Source organism: Brachyistius frenatus, unplaced genomic scaffold, assembly GCF_029030835.1.
Source record: "Brachyistius frenatus isolate BFR_SWC_R1_liver_20210118 unplaced genomic scaffold, ASM2903083v1 Contig_62, whole genome shotgun sequence".
Taxonomy (NCBI): Eukaryota; Metazoa; Chordata; class Actinopteri; family Embiotocidae; genus Brachyistius; species Brachyistius frenatus.
Genome location: NW_027210661.1, coordinates 723,303 through 739,664, shown reverse-complemented (window position 1 = coordinate 739,664; position 16,362 = coordinate 723,303). Strand labels below are relative to the sequence as shown.

Sequence of the window (16,362 nt, the reverse complement as noted above, 5' to 3'; positions counted from 1 at the left end):
CATACTCCTCTCGTGTCCCATCCCACTGGAAATGGTGTCCTTAACATTATACAAATAATGGCATGGCTTGAACTTGGATGATTTAAAGTGAAGCACACTTATCAACATGTAGAATATGTCTGAATGTATTGTGTTACAACTCTAACAGTGTTTCTGACGAAATTATTATTATTGTTTTGTTTTTGTTTTTTTTATCTGCAGTCATCTAATTCTTCCTCTGTCTCCCTCTGCTCTCCATTATCAGGCTGCTGCTGACTTTGCTAAGGCCCACCTGCCAGAGGCTCTGCGCCAGCAGCTACTGACCTATGAACGGGACAAAGAGCGAGACAGAGAAAAAGACAAGGAGAAAGATGAAAAAAAGGACAGGGTCAGCCTCTCATATCCTTCCATCCTGGAGCAGCAGATACTGACTTTGGACAGAGAAATACTGGACAAGCTCTCTGCCACTTACAATGAAGCAGGTGTGTATTTGTTAAGCGCCACAACTGCCAGTAAAAACATGCACACATAATGTTAGACATGATATATTCTAGTGCATCTATGCAAAATGTATGTTTTTGCTTGTTTTCTGATATTCTACAGTGGATTTAATTAACATTGATCTAAATGTGTGCATACAGTTTGTCAGCTTGAATGTGTGACCACAAAAACTACAGGGCATACAGATGGATTTAGGGTATCAGTGTTGCTCATTACTAGAGACATAGTAAGAAGAACAAGGGTTGCTTGCAGCAATGTTTTTAAAGACTCCCTTTAATGCTGCATGCAAACTATTATTTTCTACTCCACTGTTTCACTTGACTGTTGTTGAATCGTGACTGTCAGCAGCCCAAGGCCTTGCTTATTCAGCTGTTTAAATACAAGTTGATCTTCACAAGGCTTGTAGTCATTATCTCTGAAGGGATGTGGGGAGCGATGGGTAACGTTAGAGATAGTGATGGATCAAAAGAGGTAGAAGAAGGGTCAGAGGGACGGATGCATATGTGGAAGAGGGACATTTTGCTAGTAAGAGCGGTACAGCATAGAGGAATGGGAGACTAGGACGACAGGCAAAATGAAGACAAAAATGATAAGGGCTGAGAAAATGGTAAGGGTAGACAGGAAAGGGCCAAACAGAGAACGACACATTCAGTCGATGGGGAGAATGAAAACCTGGACACAAAACCTGATGATAAAGTGCGATCTGAATGCACCAGAACAACCTAGGGGGGGAGAGGAGGAGCAGGAGCAGCAGCAGGAGGAGGAGGAGGAGGAGGAGGAGGAAACAAAAAGCATAGACTGAAAGGCAGAGACATGCAGGCTTTATTTATATAGATATTTGACCAGATTCATAGAATAAATAATAAGAGAAGGCCAAGAACATATGGAGACTAAATCATTGTTGGTTTATTTATCATAAGGGGAGAGAGTTCAACTATAGATTAGAAGATTATTACATGGTCGAACTGTACTGACATGCTGCAACCTCAAGAATTCAGTGTCCCTGTGGAAGCTCATTTATCCTTCCGGTTCTCTGATTAAACTCTCAGATGAGTGAGTAAACACAGGAGAGAGACAGAGTCGCAGTGGCTAGGTTTTTGTTTCCAGAGTAACTAATGAGGGAAATATACAGCGCTGTCATCCTTAAGGGGAAAGTCTGGTTCTAAACAGCCTGGTTTTTAGCTTCAAAGCTATATTTAAAGATTAACTCATCAAGTTCATTGCAAAGATTTCATAAAACAGCAACACGGCTAAATAGGGCAAGAAATATATTGGTTAGGTAATCGAACAGGTCTTAAACAGACACCCAGGTAAAATCCTTTTTGGCGTCAAGTTCAATTAAAAGAGACTAAAATAATATGTAATTTTAAAATGTTTTGGTAGCCATCATCATGTCACCTCGTTCTCAGATGTTCGCAGTTACTTTGGTGACTTCACCGTTTTCATAACCAACATGTAGAACGGTCAAAACTATGAAGAAACACACTCAAGCTGGAATATACAGGATTTCCCCGTAAGAGCGTACAATTAGATTGCAAGTCTGAACAGCACAAATAAAAACCTGCATGTGACTCCCATGTAAGTTAGTGAGGGGGTCGCTGGTATGAAAGAGCCATTGAGAGGGCCTCCCATCCTCGTGAGAATGATGGGTCATATGATACTCTGATTGTTAAAGAGGAGAATTAGAATATGCCGACTGGGACGCCCAGTCTAGAGGCAGCAGCTGATTATTACCTCTCAGAGAAGGTTGACGTCCTGCAGCTGCATCACCTTTTTGTTACACTCTCCTGCTCTTAATCTCTTCATCCTCTTTTAGCCTTATCTTCCTCCCCCTTGCTGCAGATAAGCATCAGCTTTCTGATCTACGTTGCTCTCAAAACTCCCACAAAGTAAATCTCCCCTCCTGATCCCTCTGCCTTTTCCTCTTCTTAAGCTACATGACCTGTTGCATCCAGACTCTCTCTCTGTTCTCATCTTTTTCTTATCCCTCTGTCTCTCATTTGGACAGCACAGCAAGAAAGACGGATACCCTATAGATAAACTTACAGTAAAGCACCATTGCAATCTAAAGCTCCGGTGTCATCTAGTCCGAGCATTGGACATGCAGGCATTGAAGTTGCTGCAGCGTTTGTCCTAGCTTTCTTGTCAGCGTCCCAGGGGGATCTGCTGATCAGGTAATTGTTGTGCATTCTCATCCCTGTATCTGATTCAACAATCGCATCGTTTAGGGTGCACTGCTCCCTGCTTTCTCTTGTAATCTGGGCCCAAATTAAGCTGGCAGGGAGGGGAGAGTGAGAGAGAATAGAGAGAGACACTCTCAATTCAGCTCCCCGTCCTCAGGATGGCAGCGTATCAGATTTATCCCCCAGTTCATTCATCCCTCTGTTGTTTATCAGCGAACATAAGCGCTTGAAAGAAAGATAAGGGAGATGGAACTTTGATGCATTGCCTGGGAGCTTAGAGTCTATTATGGAAACAGTCTCCTTAATGCGGTGTGGTATTCTGCTTGCACTAACCTTTATGTAGCTGTGTGACATATCTCGGCACACGATTGCAAGCACACAAAAGTGTACAGTCGTCCAATAATCAGTAGTTATTGTTGCAAGCAGCAATATAGAGACCAGGCAATCTCAGTTTAGCCAGTTAAGAGGATTGTGTCCAATGAATTCAAAGGTAGTTCAGGTTAGGATTAGGACACAAGGAGATAAATTCATGGAAATATGTGTGAAAATATGTTGTGCACCTAGTATACTTAGTACACCGTCATTTGTTTTCAGAAAGAGAAAAATACAACTAAAAAAGGGTAAATATATTCTTTATAAAGCAGGCATTAAACATAGTGTATAGCCTACTGTATTTATTCATTGCATTGTGAAGTATTGTTTTATAGACAGGTGACATAAAGCATGTCAGTGACCATGTCGAGGCACGAAGCAACATGAATGCACTTTGCATCATTTCAGTGTCAAACTGGCAAAAGTTAGAGCTGCCAGAAAGCAGAAGCAGAAGATTTCAGAAATTAAATATTTGCCGGACCAAAGGAAGTTTCCTACCTCGGTAACAGAGAACAGAAAACAGAGAGTGTTTCAGACTATTGATACTGTAAAACTGTATCAGTATACAATAGAGCTGTAAGAAAATATTGATACACTTTAATATTACCATATGATGTTTTGGGATACCGTATTGAGTCTCAAAAAGACTAAAGATGTTTAATTAACAGTTAACTTCATGGAAGAGAGTGGTTCATATTGTATTGTGTTTAAATCGCTGACTGCGATATAGCAGTGCTGAAATCTACCTTCAACCATTGTTACATTGTTCAACATAAACTAATACAGGGAGTATTCTGCCAGCCCACAGCTCGAGTGAACTGTATATCACCTCTTGTGCAAAAACCAAGTCTGTTTGCCGTAGTTTGTTTACACTCTTCAGTGATTGCTGTTTGTTTGTGGCTCCAAATATTGACGCCAGCGCTTGCCCTCCACCCCTCCACCCCTCCACCTCTCCAGCTCTCCAGCTTTCCTGCTTCCAGCCTTCCAGCCTCCGTTCCGTGATTAAGTGTCATCAAGCTTATTTCTTACTTCTGCGTGTTTTTTGTAGTTTATATTTACTGTCTCTATCTGGTAATTACCATACAAAGTAATTCCACACCGAGTGTCCTCTTTCCACCGTGTGTCAAATTTCAAGATTCTCATTACAGTGGAGGCAGGTCAGAAAAGTTTGTCATTAATTCATTATTTATTTGACTGTAGTGGACAGTTCTGGTCAGATCCCGGTGATTCACACTTTGGAAATGCACACTGAAACTACAGCAGCATGATCTTAACTTTATCTGACTACTGCAGTACATAACAGTGCAGCCAGGGAGATTGTTGAAATTTTGTTAGTGTGTGTGAATGTAGTTAGTCATTTTAATCATTATTTTGATCATAATAAGACTAAACACAAATGTTGGATTGTGTGTGTCTGTTTTTTTTTTTTTTTTTTTTTAAACCTCTAATTTACTGACCGCTGTGATTGTGGCGATCATAAACTGTAGCTGATAGCCGTTGTTTCTTCTAGTAGCTCTACAACCAAATCATTTCTCAAACCAAATATGTTTGCAGCAGCTCATTCAAACTCTTCACTGTTTCGTTCACCTTTTTTCTGCAGCAGAGAGCAACGCTGATGGATCGGTGGTGCCACCAAATATTTACACCAGCACTTGTCTTACATCCCCGGGTGTAGATGTAGATTCACTTTTTTGTTTCACTCTTGCATGTCATCACACTGCATATTTTCTGACTCTAATTGAAGCCGATGCCTGTTGTTTTGAGTGTGTGTCGCTCTGTGGTTCACTTTCTCACATCGGTGTGTTCAAATGTTTCCTTGAGGTGTTACAGACAGCTGCTGTATCCAGCTGTCACATTAATAAAGGGTGTGTGTGTGTGTGTGTGTGTGTGTGTGTGTGTGTGTGTGTGTGTGTGTGTGTGTGTGTGTGTGTGTGTGTGTGTGTGTGTGTGTGTGTGTGTGTGTGTGTGTGTGTGTGTGTGTGTGTGTGTGTGTGTGTGTGTGTAAAAAATGAAATGCTACTTGGACTCGAGTTCAATTACATGAAAGAAGACACAAAAAGATGACGATAATGTGCCATTTTTAAGTTTCATTATTGTCCCGGACAGACAAAAGTCCCCTGAAAAACATAAAGAACATAATGTTGAACATTTGACAAGGACCAAATTTGTTTGACAGGCTCTGACAGTTTTGTTATATAACAGCACAGCTCATCATTGCAGTTCTTGGCAGCTGACTATTAAATGTCTAATGCTTCAGTTCCCCGAGCTCACCAAGGATACTTTTCAGAGCGGTTTCTGCACACTGCAGGACCATTAGAGAGCGAAAGGAAAAGTTGGTGAGTTTTTTATTATGAATTCTCCATAGTTTTACACTGTAAGTTTCAAATCTGTGCCCGATTGACATTGGATCTAAAAGAGTTGTTCCAGTCTGTGAGGCCTCGAGGCACAATGCTTTGCATTTTTCTGCACGCTGTTGGTTGTGTGAACGGAGAAGACATTTTCTTAAAGGTTAATGCCACCAACTTTCAGGTATTTGGGACTCCTGAAGTTCATAAAGTCTTTGGTGGCTCCGAAGACTACTCGGGTTTGTTTGATCGCCTCAAGTGTGCCTTCAGGGTCAATTATGGGAGCTCAGGTTGAGGCTGAAGAATACAAATTAGAAAATGACTAAATCTGTTAGTGTAGAGTTAAAGAAGTGATCTTGGCAGACCTCTGTGGGGCCTACTCAGCTCTGCTTCAGGCTATATTTGTCACTACTCACATAACACACCCAGCACTCCAACCAAAGTATTGGAGGGTGAGTTGCACTTTGGGTAATGCAAGTATCAAAAAGAGGCCATAAGAAAAGACCATCTCCGGCTCTGCTGCACTGATTTGGATTTTTTTTTTTAAATAACTTTCCACCATGAGTCCCACAAAGTTAAGGAATGCAAAGCTAAATTGGAGGAGTGCTCTTTTAAACCAGTTGCCATAACAATCTTGCATAATTAGAAGAAATATTTTAATTCTTAGTTCTGTCAAATCATTGTTTCTATAGTTTGTGATCAAACAATTATCTACCCTCCTATTTTGCCTCATTAAGAATATAAAAGGAACCCGAAACACTGGAGAAATGATAGGGTGGATTAAACCTGCACACAAACTCAAAATAAAGTCTTGAAAATATGCTCCAAACAGAGTGAGGTTTACCCTGAGGCAGCTACAGTAGTTATTTTGGATAGACAGGAATGAATGGAATAAAAACTATACATTATAAAAAGCAGAGATTGTCTAAATCTTCATAGTGACATAATACGCAAATTCAGAGTGTCGCGCAGATTTTATTAAGCAGCTCAAAATGATGCACATACTAAAAATAGCATCGCTATAAATGTTAACGGTACAAGTCCAACGAGGGCAGGTAAGACAGGACGGCAGCTCTTTAACTGCATGCCGGAGTTAGTACAAAGACTTCTCGGGAGACGATGAGCCGCGGTGAGCAGGGTGGTGGCACTCCTGACCTCACATTTTTCACCTAAATGCAAAGCAGCTTGGTCAGTTGGTTGAGCATACATCAGCATAACATTAAACATAACATAAACCCACGATAGGCACTCTGTGTGGACACTCGTACTCTCCAGATGTATTGAGAGCGCTCTGTCAGAGTGTCCTAACTCTTAGGGAGTGAATCAGTGCAATGATGCAAACTGGAGTGGGAGACTAGCCGGGGCTGAGATGTTAATCTGATCAGCATGTCGAAGGTGTGCCTGGCCAAGCTGAACCAATAATTAGCATGAGCGCAGGGTGCATGTGGGCCACTGTGTCACTTTAATAGGGAATGCTGGATGTGTCCTTGGTGTGGCAAGGCTAATTGGGGAAGGGTGTGCTAGCAAGGCACCTCAGTCCATTATCTCTATCACCATGGGAACTACATAACGATAATTAGCTGGCCAGCATGGAACAGTGCAACAGCAGCTATAGGCACGAGGAGCAGGATTAGGGATGCATGCAGTGATGAAACTAATAGAAATAGATTGTTGAACAAACTGTGTAAAAGTCATTTACAATTAAGTGACATCAATATTCCCTCCGTTCACCTTGGCCTCACTTCCAGCTGTTCTTTGTCTCTCTGTCTACTCTTTTCTCGCCCAATTTAACACTTTTTTTCCCCTCACTCATAGCTGCAAATGGGAATAACAAAATCATAATACAATAATTGTCCTGCTTCTTTCCTGAACCCTCTCACCTTCACCCTTCGTGTGCTCTTTCATCTGTGTTGCTTCCCTCTTCCATCTCATTCCTCACATACTGGCTGTATCGGGTTTATAGGACAGAGTAAGTGTGAGGTGAATGTGAAGACCCTTCACGGAGGAGAAACACCTGAGATAACAGGTGTCAGACAGTCAGCATCACAAGATGTCAAACTTTAAAGGTCAAGTCTCTTAAGTTATTAGGTCGGCCACATTGTGAGGATGGCATTTAAACCTGCCGCGTTTCCTCCGGCGGAGTTTATACTCTAAAGTCCTGGATGTGGCTCCACTGTATGTAACATTTTCCCATCTCTCTCCCTGTAGACCACCTCTCTGTCCGGGTGGTCCAGCCCCGGGTGGTAAGACCCCGCTACTCTTTCCTCTTTTCTTTTCTCTCCTCTGTATTCCCTGTCTCTTTCTCTACCTCTCTCTCCCTCCAGTTTTGTGTGAGCAGATGGCCAAACAGGCAGATCTGTTCTTTCGCTACAGGACTTTGGATCTCATACAATAGGCCTCAGATTCCTAGTCCAATACTCAGTTCTGCCTGGCTGGGAAGCCAAACAAAGAAAGGAAGGAGAAGAAGAAAAAAACAGTGTTTTGGAGAGTTGTACAAAGAAGAGAAGTTCCTTCAAAGAGCCTTTGCATTGTTTGCACATGGCTTCATGTGGTTCACTTTGAGCAGGATGGGAGTGTGTGTTTTGGAGGAGCAGAGTGTTTTTTTACTGAGGCTGTGTATTATAAAAAGAAAAAGCTATTGTGAGGTGATATGTAATCCTTAAGCAAGACTGTTAAGCATTAATGAATATTTTGAGACCCATTACTACTGTGACTCCACAACTTCAGACAATAGTATCTCAGCAACCATTGGCCTGATTGCCTAGAAATTTTGTACAGGAATTCATGGCCTCTGAATATGAATTCATAGCTGATGATTCCGATAGTCCACTAACCCCACCATGAAGTTGACATTTAACGACTGTGGACTGTCATGAAATACACGTGCAGTCAACATGATTCTAATCGACTTCCTTCTCCATCTTTCTTCCTCCCAACTTTTTCTGGCCTCTCTTCTCTCCTTCCTCCCTCCGTCTCAGGAACCACATGTCTGGTGGCCCTGCTGTCTGATAAGGAGTTGACGGTGGCAAATGTCGGAGACTCTCGCGGAGTTCTTTGCGACAAAGACGGTAATGCCATTCCTCTATCGCACGACCACAAACCTTACCAGCTTAAAGAACGCAAGAGGATCAAGAAGGCCGGTGAGAAAACAGCTGCAGTCCAGACCGACACACTTTTTCTGAACTACTTGTGAGCAACAGAGCAGGGCTGTAGGTAAAACTCGAGGGAACATCAAAACTCAGATTGTTGTCATGTAAGCGTAAAATATTTCTTCTTATGATCAAAGCTCAGAACCATTATCCCGTTTGTTTTCCCTCATCTTGTTTCTCAGGCTCACATCAAAACCTACTGACAGATAACATAATCTGCTTCCAAAGCTTATCAAATGCAGCCAGACACTGCACAGTGTTTAGAGGTGTATTTGCAGGCGTAGTGCTCCCGTTAACTCACTCTGCATACTATACTCTGGGTGTGCGGAGGAGAGTTTGATGGCAGATTGCCAAATTCGTCAGTCAGCGTATTCACCTTCATGATAGACCACCATCTCCATCTAATGGTATAAATTGGTACTGAAAAAAACCCATCTTTACCGATTTACTGATTTAGTTTCCATGTTGCTGGTTATTCATTCATGTGACATGTTTGCAGTTATGCTGTTGCAAGTGCAGATATTTCTTAATGTTTTCATTGACCTTCAGTGAGCAGAGAACCTAATGCTTCAATCATGTACAAAAACGACTATTATAAAAACCGTAGTGCTCTCTCCTGGGGTCGTGTTATCTGGTTATGGTCGTGTTTGTCCTTCTCTCCCTGTAACACATCCTTGTAAACGGTGATACTCAAGAACAATGAAATGATAGGAACTGAATCCCCACACCACAGCTTCCCCAGGTGGGACTGATAATCTAGTTTGATTATGGAGCACCTTCCTGCATAACTTTACATACTAATAAGGGAAACCTGATTATCTGGAAACTTTCGAATGCCTAAATACTAAATAAAGAGTTAATTCAGTGCTCTTCAATGGCATTAAAGTCACAATATAAAACAAAATCTTCATACCGGAGCTTCGGGCTGCAACCACCAATCAGAGAGATGTATCTTAATTAGTGTACTTACCAAAGGTTTACATAGAACGAATTCATTCTGTTAAAGACAGACTTCTTTTCCTTTTTTTCTGTATAATGTTTTTTTTAAGGTTATGAATACAATTTCCAGTCGGTATGTAATTCTGTTAGGGCTCACTTATCAAGCTCCCTCCTCTATTTGGAATTTTTTCGCCGATATTAATGTCTTATTTTGTATAACCTGACTAGTAATTTCTATTTTGATTATTTGATTGTATTTTGGGGTCTTAAATCTTAATCTAATACATTGTTGTGATCAGTTATTGATGGTATACATGTGTCATGTGTTTGTGGTTTGACTCCAGACACAGACGGACGGATGTCTCGTATTGTGGGTTTGGTGCCTCGAGGAATAAAATGGTGCATTATAAATTGGTGTATTGCTGACAGAGTATACAGTACACCAACTCCTAAATACTGCAATAAATTAATTTCAAATAAACATAATCTGATGATAATGAGAGGAAAGAAATATTGCTGAAACACACTGTTCTGTCCATAGCATTTACTAACATGTCAGAGCAGCTGGCTAAAGAGGCAGTAGCTGCTATTGAGAACGCAGAGGTCGTGATATCTGCTTTTTCTGGGAATTCGGGGATTTTAACACACTTTCTGCATTTTATAGTAAAAGTTACATATAATGGGAGAGGGTTTGACATGACATGAACTCTGAGGACATTTTTCCTGGAAACCAGGAAACCGCCCTGATCTAGTATGGAAGTCTTCATCTCATCCAGCCATTTCTAGCACAATTCCCTGCTTGCACATCAGTTGAAGCCATAGAGGACACGCAGCTGTCCTTGCAGGATGTGACGTGAATTGAAACGTATCCAACATAAACAGTTTGCTCTATAAGACCAACAGTGACCACTGGCTGAGTGAAAATATGTTAGTAGGACTGATCCTTCATATTATTTTCAATTTGATGTGGACATATTGGTTTCATAGTTGATCAAATGAATTGACATGCTGGCAGTTGTCTCATAGGAACAAATATCTTTTATTTTAAGTGTCTAGTAGAAGCAGAAAACATGTCTCTACTTTTCCTCTCAGCATTGTGTTCCTCCTTTTTGCATTGTTATCATTCTTCATTACATTCTTTGTAAGACCGTCCTCCTCACCTCTTCTCCTCTCCACTCATTTTCCCTCCTCAGGCGGTTTCATCAGCTTCAATGGCTCATGGCGTGTCCAGGGTATCTTGGCCATGTCCCGTTCCCTGGGCGATTACCCTCTGAAGAACCTCAACGTGGTCATTCCCGATCCTGACATCATGTCCTTTGACCTAAACAAGCTGCAGCCGGAGTTCATGATCCTGGCATCAGATGGCCTGTGGGACACCTTCAGTAATGAGGAGGCGGTTCGCTTCATCAGGGAACGACTGAACGAGCCACACTTCGGCGCCAAGAGCATCGTCCTGCAGTCCTTCTACCGTGGTTGCCCTGACAACATCACCGTCATGGTGGTCAAGCTTAAAGGCAAGGCCAGTGAAAAGTAGGCCGCGTTTCTACCCCACACAGCATCTATGTTATGTTTAAATAAGATAAGGCTTAAGGTGAAAGATTTAAAAAAAACGCTTTTTAAGCAAGAACTATTTCTATTGAAAATATTTACAGTAGTTTGCCCTTCAATGCATCAACTACCCCCCTCCACACACACACACACACACACACACACACACACACACACACACACACACACACACACACACACACACACACACACCCTCCCTTTACTTTTACTGCTATAAAAGTGACACAATGAAAATGTATTTCATTTAGGCTTAGCCATATCTTTGAGACACCATAATGCGAACACTGTTATGCAATTAAACAGATTTAGCTTTGTGTGCGTGCGTGTGTGTGTGTGTGTGTGTGTGTGTGTGGTAACAACCAATTCATCGTCTAGTCAGTAATGACAGAAGAACACGTGATAGCATGGAGTTTCATTTCCATAGAACTTCATCATCTGTGACCACAAAATTTGTACTTTTACTTGTCTAACTGTCTGTCCACATTGTCTCGTTGTCCTGACGAAGTGACGTATGAAAATGTTGTCCTTCAACACGGTGGCAGGTTGATCAAGTGTGAATCGCACACAAATGATAAAACACCTATGCTTCTTCGATTACCATTCATATTGTACAGCAATAGAACCGATTACATTGTTCTATCAGACTTGCTGGATGTGTGAAATCCTGATGTAAGAATGGAGAAGTTTTGTCTCGAGTTGCCACATTTTCTAAGTTTAGTTGTCGAGTGTCAAATGGATTGCTGATAGTTTCTGTTCAAATGAAGTCTTACGTCTGTTTGATCAACTTTTTAACGCTGAATCTCGACTTTGATCCGTTCTACCACTCTGTTCAGACCCGACTTATCAGGATCTATGTAACTACTAATAATGTAATAACTGTTGGATAATATTGTAGCCTGTCAAAGTGTAATGAAATTGTCCCTTTAAATAGCTCTACCTTTCCACGTAATGGAGTGATAATGTCGTACCATCTCATTATGACTAACTGCTAATTATTAGTTCCTACGGTTTGTCACATGTTATCTGATATAATAACTCTGACTGGTAATATTGTAAGAAAAAGGTACAAAATTGAGTTAACACATAAAATAATTGAAATAATGAATTTGATGTTATGATATTATTTAGGAATTTATATTATCTTAGATTTACAACCCTTTCAAAAGGCTTCGATATTGACATGCTAGTCCTTTATCTAACTTTTCTTACATTGTCATTTATCTACCTGAGATATGAAATTCCTGAAATTGACAACTTACTGTTGTAATGTCATCTTTTAATACCGTCATCTTCACTAAGACTAAAGTCCCTCTTCCTAATCCAGAACACATGCTGTTTGATTTGTGTTTTTCTGAGCTGTAACTCAAAATGTAATGAAGCCTTTGAATGAGATGAGTTATTGTTGCCTTATTTTCTGAACTGTTCATTTCCTGCTATGAAGTCTGCTGCCAAAACTACTTATCGGTTTCTGATGTAATGCAGTCGACCATACCATGCACAATGCACGACCTCGGTGTCCCACCTTGTTCACTCACATGTAGAATAGCATTGTTGAAAGAATGTCATGAGAGACGTGAAGCTGTAAGATGAATGTAGATACTGTCCTCATGTTAGCATCATCCCTCCACTGTTTAATACAGCAACGCGTCTGTTCCTGAGTTGTTTAACTTCAGAGATATATATATCAGATCAAAACTGTTTGTGCTTTTTCAAGTTCATTCTTCCTTGATAATGTATGTTACAGAATGTTTGTGGCATTTGTACTCATTTTTGTTGACTTTAATAAATTGTAAAAAAAAAAAAAAAAAGAATTCAGGATTTTAAAATGTAACTCAGAGGTAACATTAAAATGATAAATGAGCAAGTCATTTTCAGTTTTTTTTTTCTCACAAGAAAATGTTTTTAGAAATTAATAATGTATACTGTCTACAGATACTTATCAGAAACAGCATAGACATAAGAAAGAAAAATGACAATAGTCACCAAATAATCACCAAAAACACTCACACATACTGGGAATGCAATGATTTAAAAAGTATGATAATAAAAATGAGATGCTTCTTTTGTTTATATTCTGTACAGATGTTGGATAAATTCATATATAAAAACGGCAATATTTCCCTAATTGCTATTTTTTTCAATAAAGTTCTCTGTCATTGTTTATTTTGTATGTGTAAAGAGAGAAATTGCAGCAAAAAGCTTCACTTGAAATCAAACGATGATCTTAACTTTTAAAAAGCTTGATTTTAGTCAATCTGTGCCACCTGTTGGGTGATCGGAGGAGGTTATTTAAAGAAGTTGATATTCACTAATGTTACGGCTGAGCAGTAACGCCAACTGATTTTGCTACTGACATGGTCAACTGAAGGTTTAATCATTTCATATTAATCAATAATTTGATTATGTGACTTTCACATAATAATGCAGAGAACAACCACAACAACCTGTGACGCATACCGAGAAATTTAACCCACCAATCAGCCGGCAGTCGAGTCAAGAGGTCCACGTCTAAGAATCAGAATATGAAATGAAATATGATGCCATGATTTATGGAAAGAATTAGTGGTACATTTGATCATTTTGATCATATTTTTTTTTTATCCCTTTTGTAGTGCACTATCAGTGTAATGCTGTGGTCAGTCATAATTTAAAAATCTTTACGCAATCCATTTGAGATGAAAACCAAATTCAGTTTTTTCTGAGAGGTTTCTGGAAGCTGCTCTGTCAGCAGAACTACCTTCACCCTACAGATAAAACCATTTACCCATCAGCCAGGGTCACCAATGTTTTGCTGTGATTTCATTGCAACAGGATATCCAGCCAGAAAGACACCCAGTCTTGTCGTCGTACCAAATATGGACTTCCTGGCTGCTGGTGTGTATGATGATCCGGGGCAGGTGTGATGTGGTAACCAGAGAGTCGCACCGTCATTTTGGATATAAATAGCTTTACTGAAAGCAACGCAGGGACAGAAAGAATCCTGTCACAACAGAGGGGAGGGATCACTTGGTCCTCATAAGAGACCAGGCACACTGAGCTCACAGATAGACAGTACAGAGACAGCTACTGAGTGCAGACAGCAGTTTACACAGTTACACGAGAAGAAGAGACCATTCTAGCTGCAAACATGGGTGTGCACGGATCCAAGCGTCAGAAACAAGCACAGGTCCTGATGCTGGGCCTGGACGGCTCAGGAAAGACCACCCTGCTTTACAAACTGAAGTACAACGAGAGCGTGGTGACGGTGCCCACTGTGGGCTTCAACGTGGAGACGCTAGAGACAGACAGGAGCAGCCCGGGACTGACGGTGTGGGATGTGGGGGGCCAGAGAAGGATGAGGCCCCACTGGAGGCATCACTATGCTGATACAGCTGGACTGGTGTTTGTGGTGGACAGCTGGGATCAGCCACGGCTGGTAGAGGCCCGCAAGGAACTCCACCGGGTAAATATAAAATACAAAAACTGATTCTTGATAAAAAAAAAAAAAAAACTTTACAACTTCTGGGCGGTATATGAATCCTCTTCGTGTGAGGATCTTGGTTCAATATGCAACACAGTGAAACTTTGATGGAGAAAATATTTGTTTATTGATTGATTGATCAATACAGGAGAAGGAGTGGATGTAAATTTTAAGGATTTTTGGGAGAATTTGTATGCTTTGAAACACATGTAAACATGTAAATATGTATGGAGGACATCTTTAATAAGCTGGAAGCTCATGTAAGGACATTCATAATTGCTTTTAATGCATTAATAGGACCATAAGCTTAAAAGTAGTAGTTTCCCGCCCCCTGAAAAAAAAATCTGAATTCATGGCCTCTTTTTTGTTTTCACCTGCAGGATTACATGGCCTTCATCAAGATACTCAGCTGTCATCTAGAATACAGAGAAAATATTTCTGAAAATGACATAAATGCAAATGAAATAATTTCATTACAACTGTGTTGTATTTTCAACTTGTCATTAGCTGTTTATGCACCGGTTACAGATGCTTCATATAGCAGGAGTTGTAATTGTTGAAATGGACATTAAGAGATTGTCATCTCATCTGAAATTTACATTATAATGTGGTATAAACCATAAATAAAAGGGTTTATGCTTCTAAATGGTAAAAAAAAAAAAAATGCAGGAAAATTAAATGACTCAAACACAATATTTTCATGCAGTGACCTTGTTGATCAAAAAAGTTTCTTTTGACTCAGTAACTAAAGTTTAACTGACGTTGTTTTGCACTCACCAGGTCCTGAGGTACGAGAGTCTCAGAGGCGTTCCTGTCGTGATCCTCGCCAACAAACAGGACCTTCCAGCAGCTCTAAGCCCGGAGGCCCTTTGCCTGAACCTGGAACTGAGAAGACTGTGTGATGGCAGAGCCTGGTTCATTCAGCCCTGTTCAGCCACCACCGGGATGGGACTCGAACAGGGTTTCAGGAGGATAGTTTATCTGATGAAGACTCCACTGAAACAGACTCAAGAGGACATTAAGATTAAGATGAAGTCTAAAGGCTTCAGTATCACAGCTGTGAGACGATTCTTGCTCTGTGGCAGCTGATGGATGAAGACTTTTTTTTTCTTTTTTTTTTTACTTCTGATTAACGCCACGTGTAGGATTCCTCCTTACCTCATCAGCAAATGAACTAACTGAGGCATCTACAGTATAAGGTCAAAGGATGAGACTAACACAGATTAGTGTTAATCTGAGTGTTACAACTTTGAAGGAATCGTGGAGAAGACAGAGCGTCTTTGGATGGTGACAATAAACCACAAGGTTCTATGAGAAATGTGGAATTATTGGGAGACAAGCAGCTTGCAAAAGAACACATTCAAGACAAATCAACAGCACTGTCCAAAGAAAATAGAAAAACAATCAATGTGTGCACAAGTTTCCATGACTCAAAGAAATGCTGTTTTGTAATTGTGCATAATTGGATTTTCTTCATTAGCCATTCATATTACTTTAAAAATCAATATATAAAAATATATGTTATGTTCTTACTTTTTCATACAAGCTGTGTTGATGTATCCAAAACGGTCAAATCTGTCAACTCATGCCATGAAGGTGTGTATGCTGGTGCTGTTCCAGTCTATTTGTTCCACTAAAATAAAAATACTAAAAAACGAATGAGGTGGTTCTGAGTTTTGTGAACAGTGGAAGAGATATTTAGGTTCTACAACAATGAAAAACTCCTGAAAGTCTACTTAGCTTTCAACACAGGTCTTAACGGATATGTTCACATTTATTTCCATGCTGTTTTAAAGCAATCCTCACATGCCCGCACATTTCACAGAAGAAATGGGGAACTAAATCTACAGTGCAAAAATGCATTT

The 16,362-nt window shown here is 40.4% G+C and overlaps 2 protein-coding genes across 2 annotated transcripts in view; both read left to right on the top strand.

The window, feature by feature from the left end:
• The window catches only part of ppm1lb (protein phosphatase, Mg2+/Mn2+ dependent, 1Lb), a 43,645-nt gene extending 30,447 nt beyond the window's left edge, over window positions 1-13,198 (top strand). Inside the window, exons 2-4 of the mRNA XM_069706310.1 lie at window positions 245-461; window positions 8,359-8,520; window positions 10,662-13,198. Of these exons, the coding sequence (XP_069562411.1) occupies window positions 245-461; window positions 8,359-8,520; window positions 10,662-11,002 (720 nt within the window). The 3' untranslated portion in view covers window positions 11,003-13,198. The remainder of the gene's footprint in view (window positions 1-244; window positions 462-8,358; window positions 8,521-10,661) is intronic.
• An 812-nt stretch (window positions 13,199-14,010) lies between these two features.
• Window positions 14,011-16,123, top strand: LOC138625412 (ADP-ribosylation factor-like protein 14). The gene is made up of 2 exons (XM_069706311.1): window positions 14,011-14,479; window positions 15,278-16,123. The coding sequence occupies exons 1-2, from the start codon at window positions 14,165-14,167 to the stop codon at window positions 15,584-15,586; spliced, it is 624 nt and encodes a 207-aa protein (XP_069562412.1). The 5' UTR covers window positions 14,011-14,164; the 3' UTR covers window positions 15,587-16,123.
• Window positions 16,124-16,362: the final 239 nt, after the last annotated feature.

What these genes read in the sequence shown, in the direction of transcription:
- LOC138625412 (XM_069706311.1), top strand. Translation starts at nt 14,165, where the DNA reads ATGGGTGTGCACGGATCCAAGCGTCAGAAACAAGCACAGGTCCTGATG. An exon ending in CCCGCAAGGAACTCCACCGG is followed by an intron (nt 14,480 to 15,277) that starts GTAAATATAAAA and finishes TGCACTCACCAG; the next exon opens with GTCCTGAGGTACGAGAGTCT.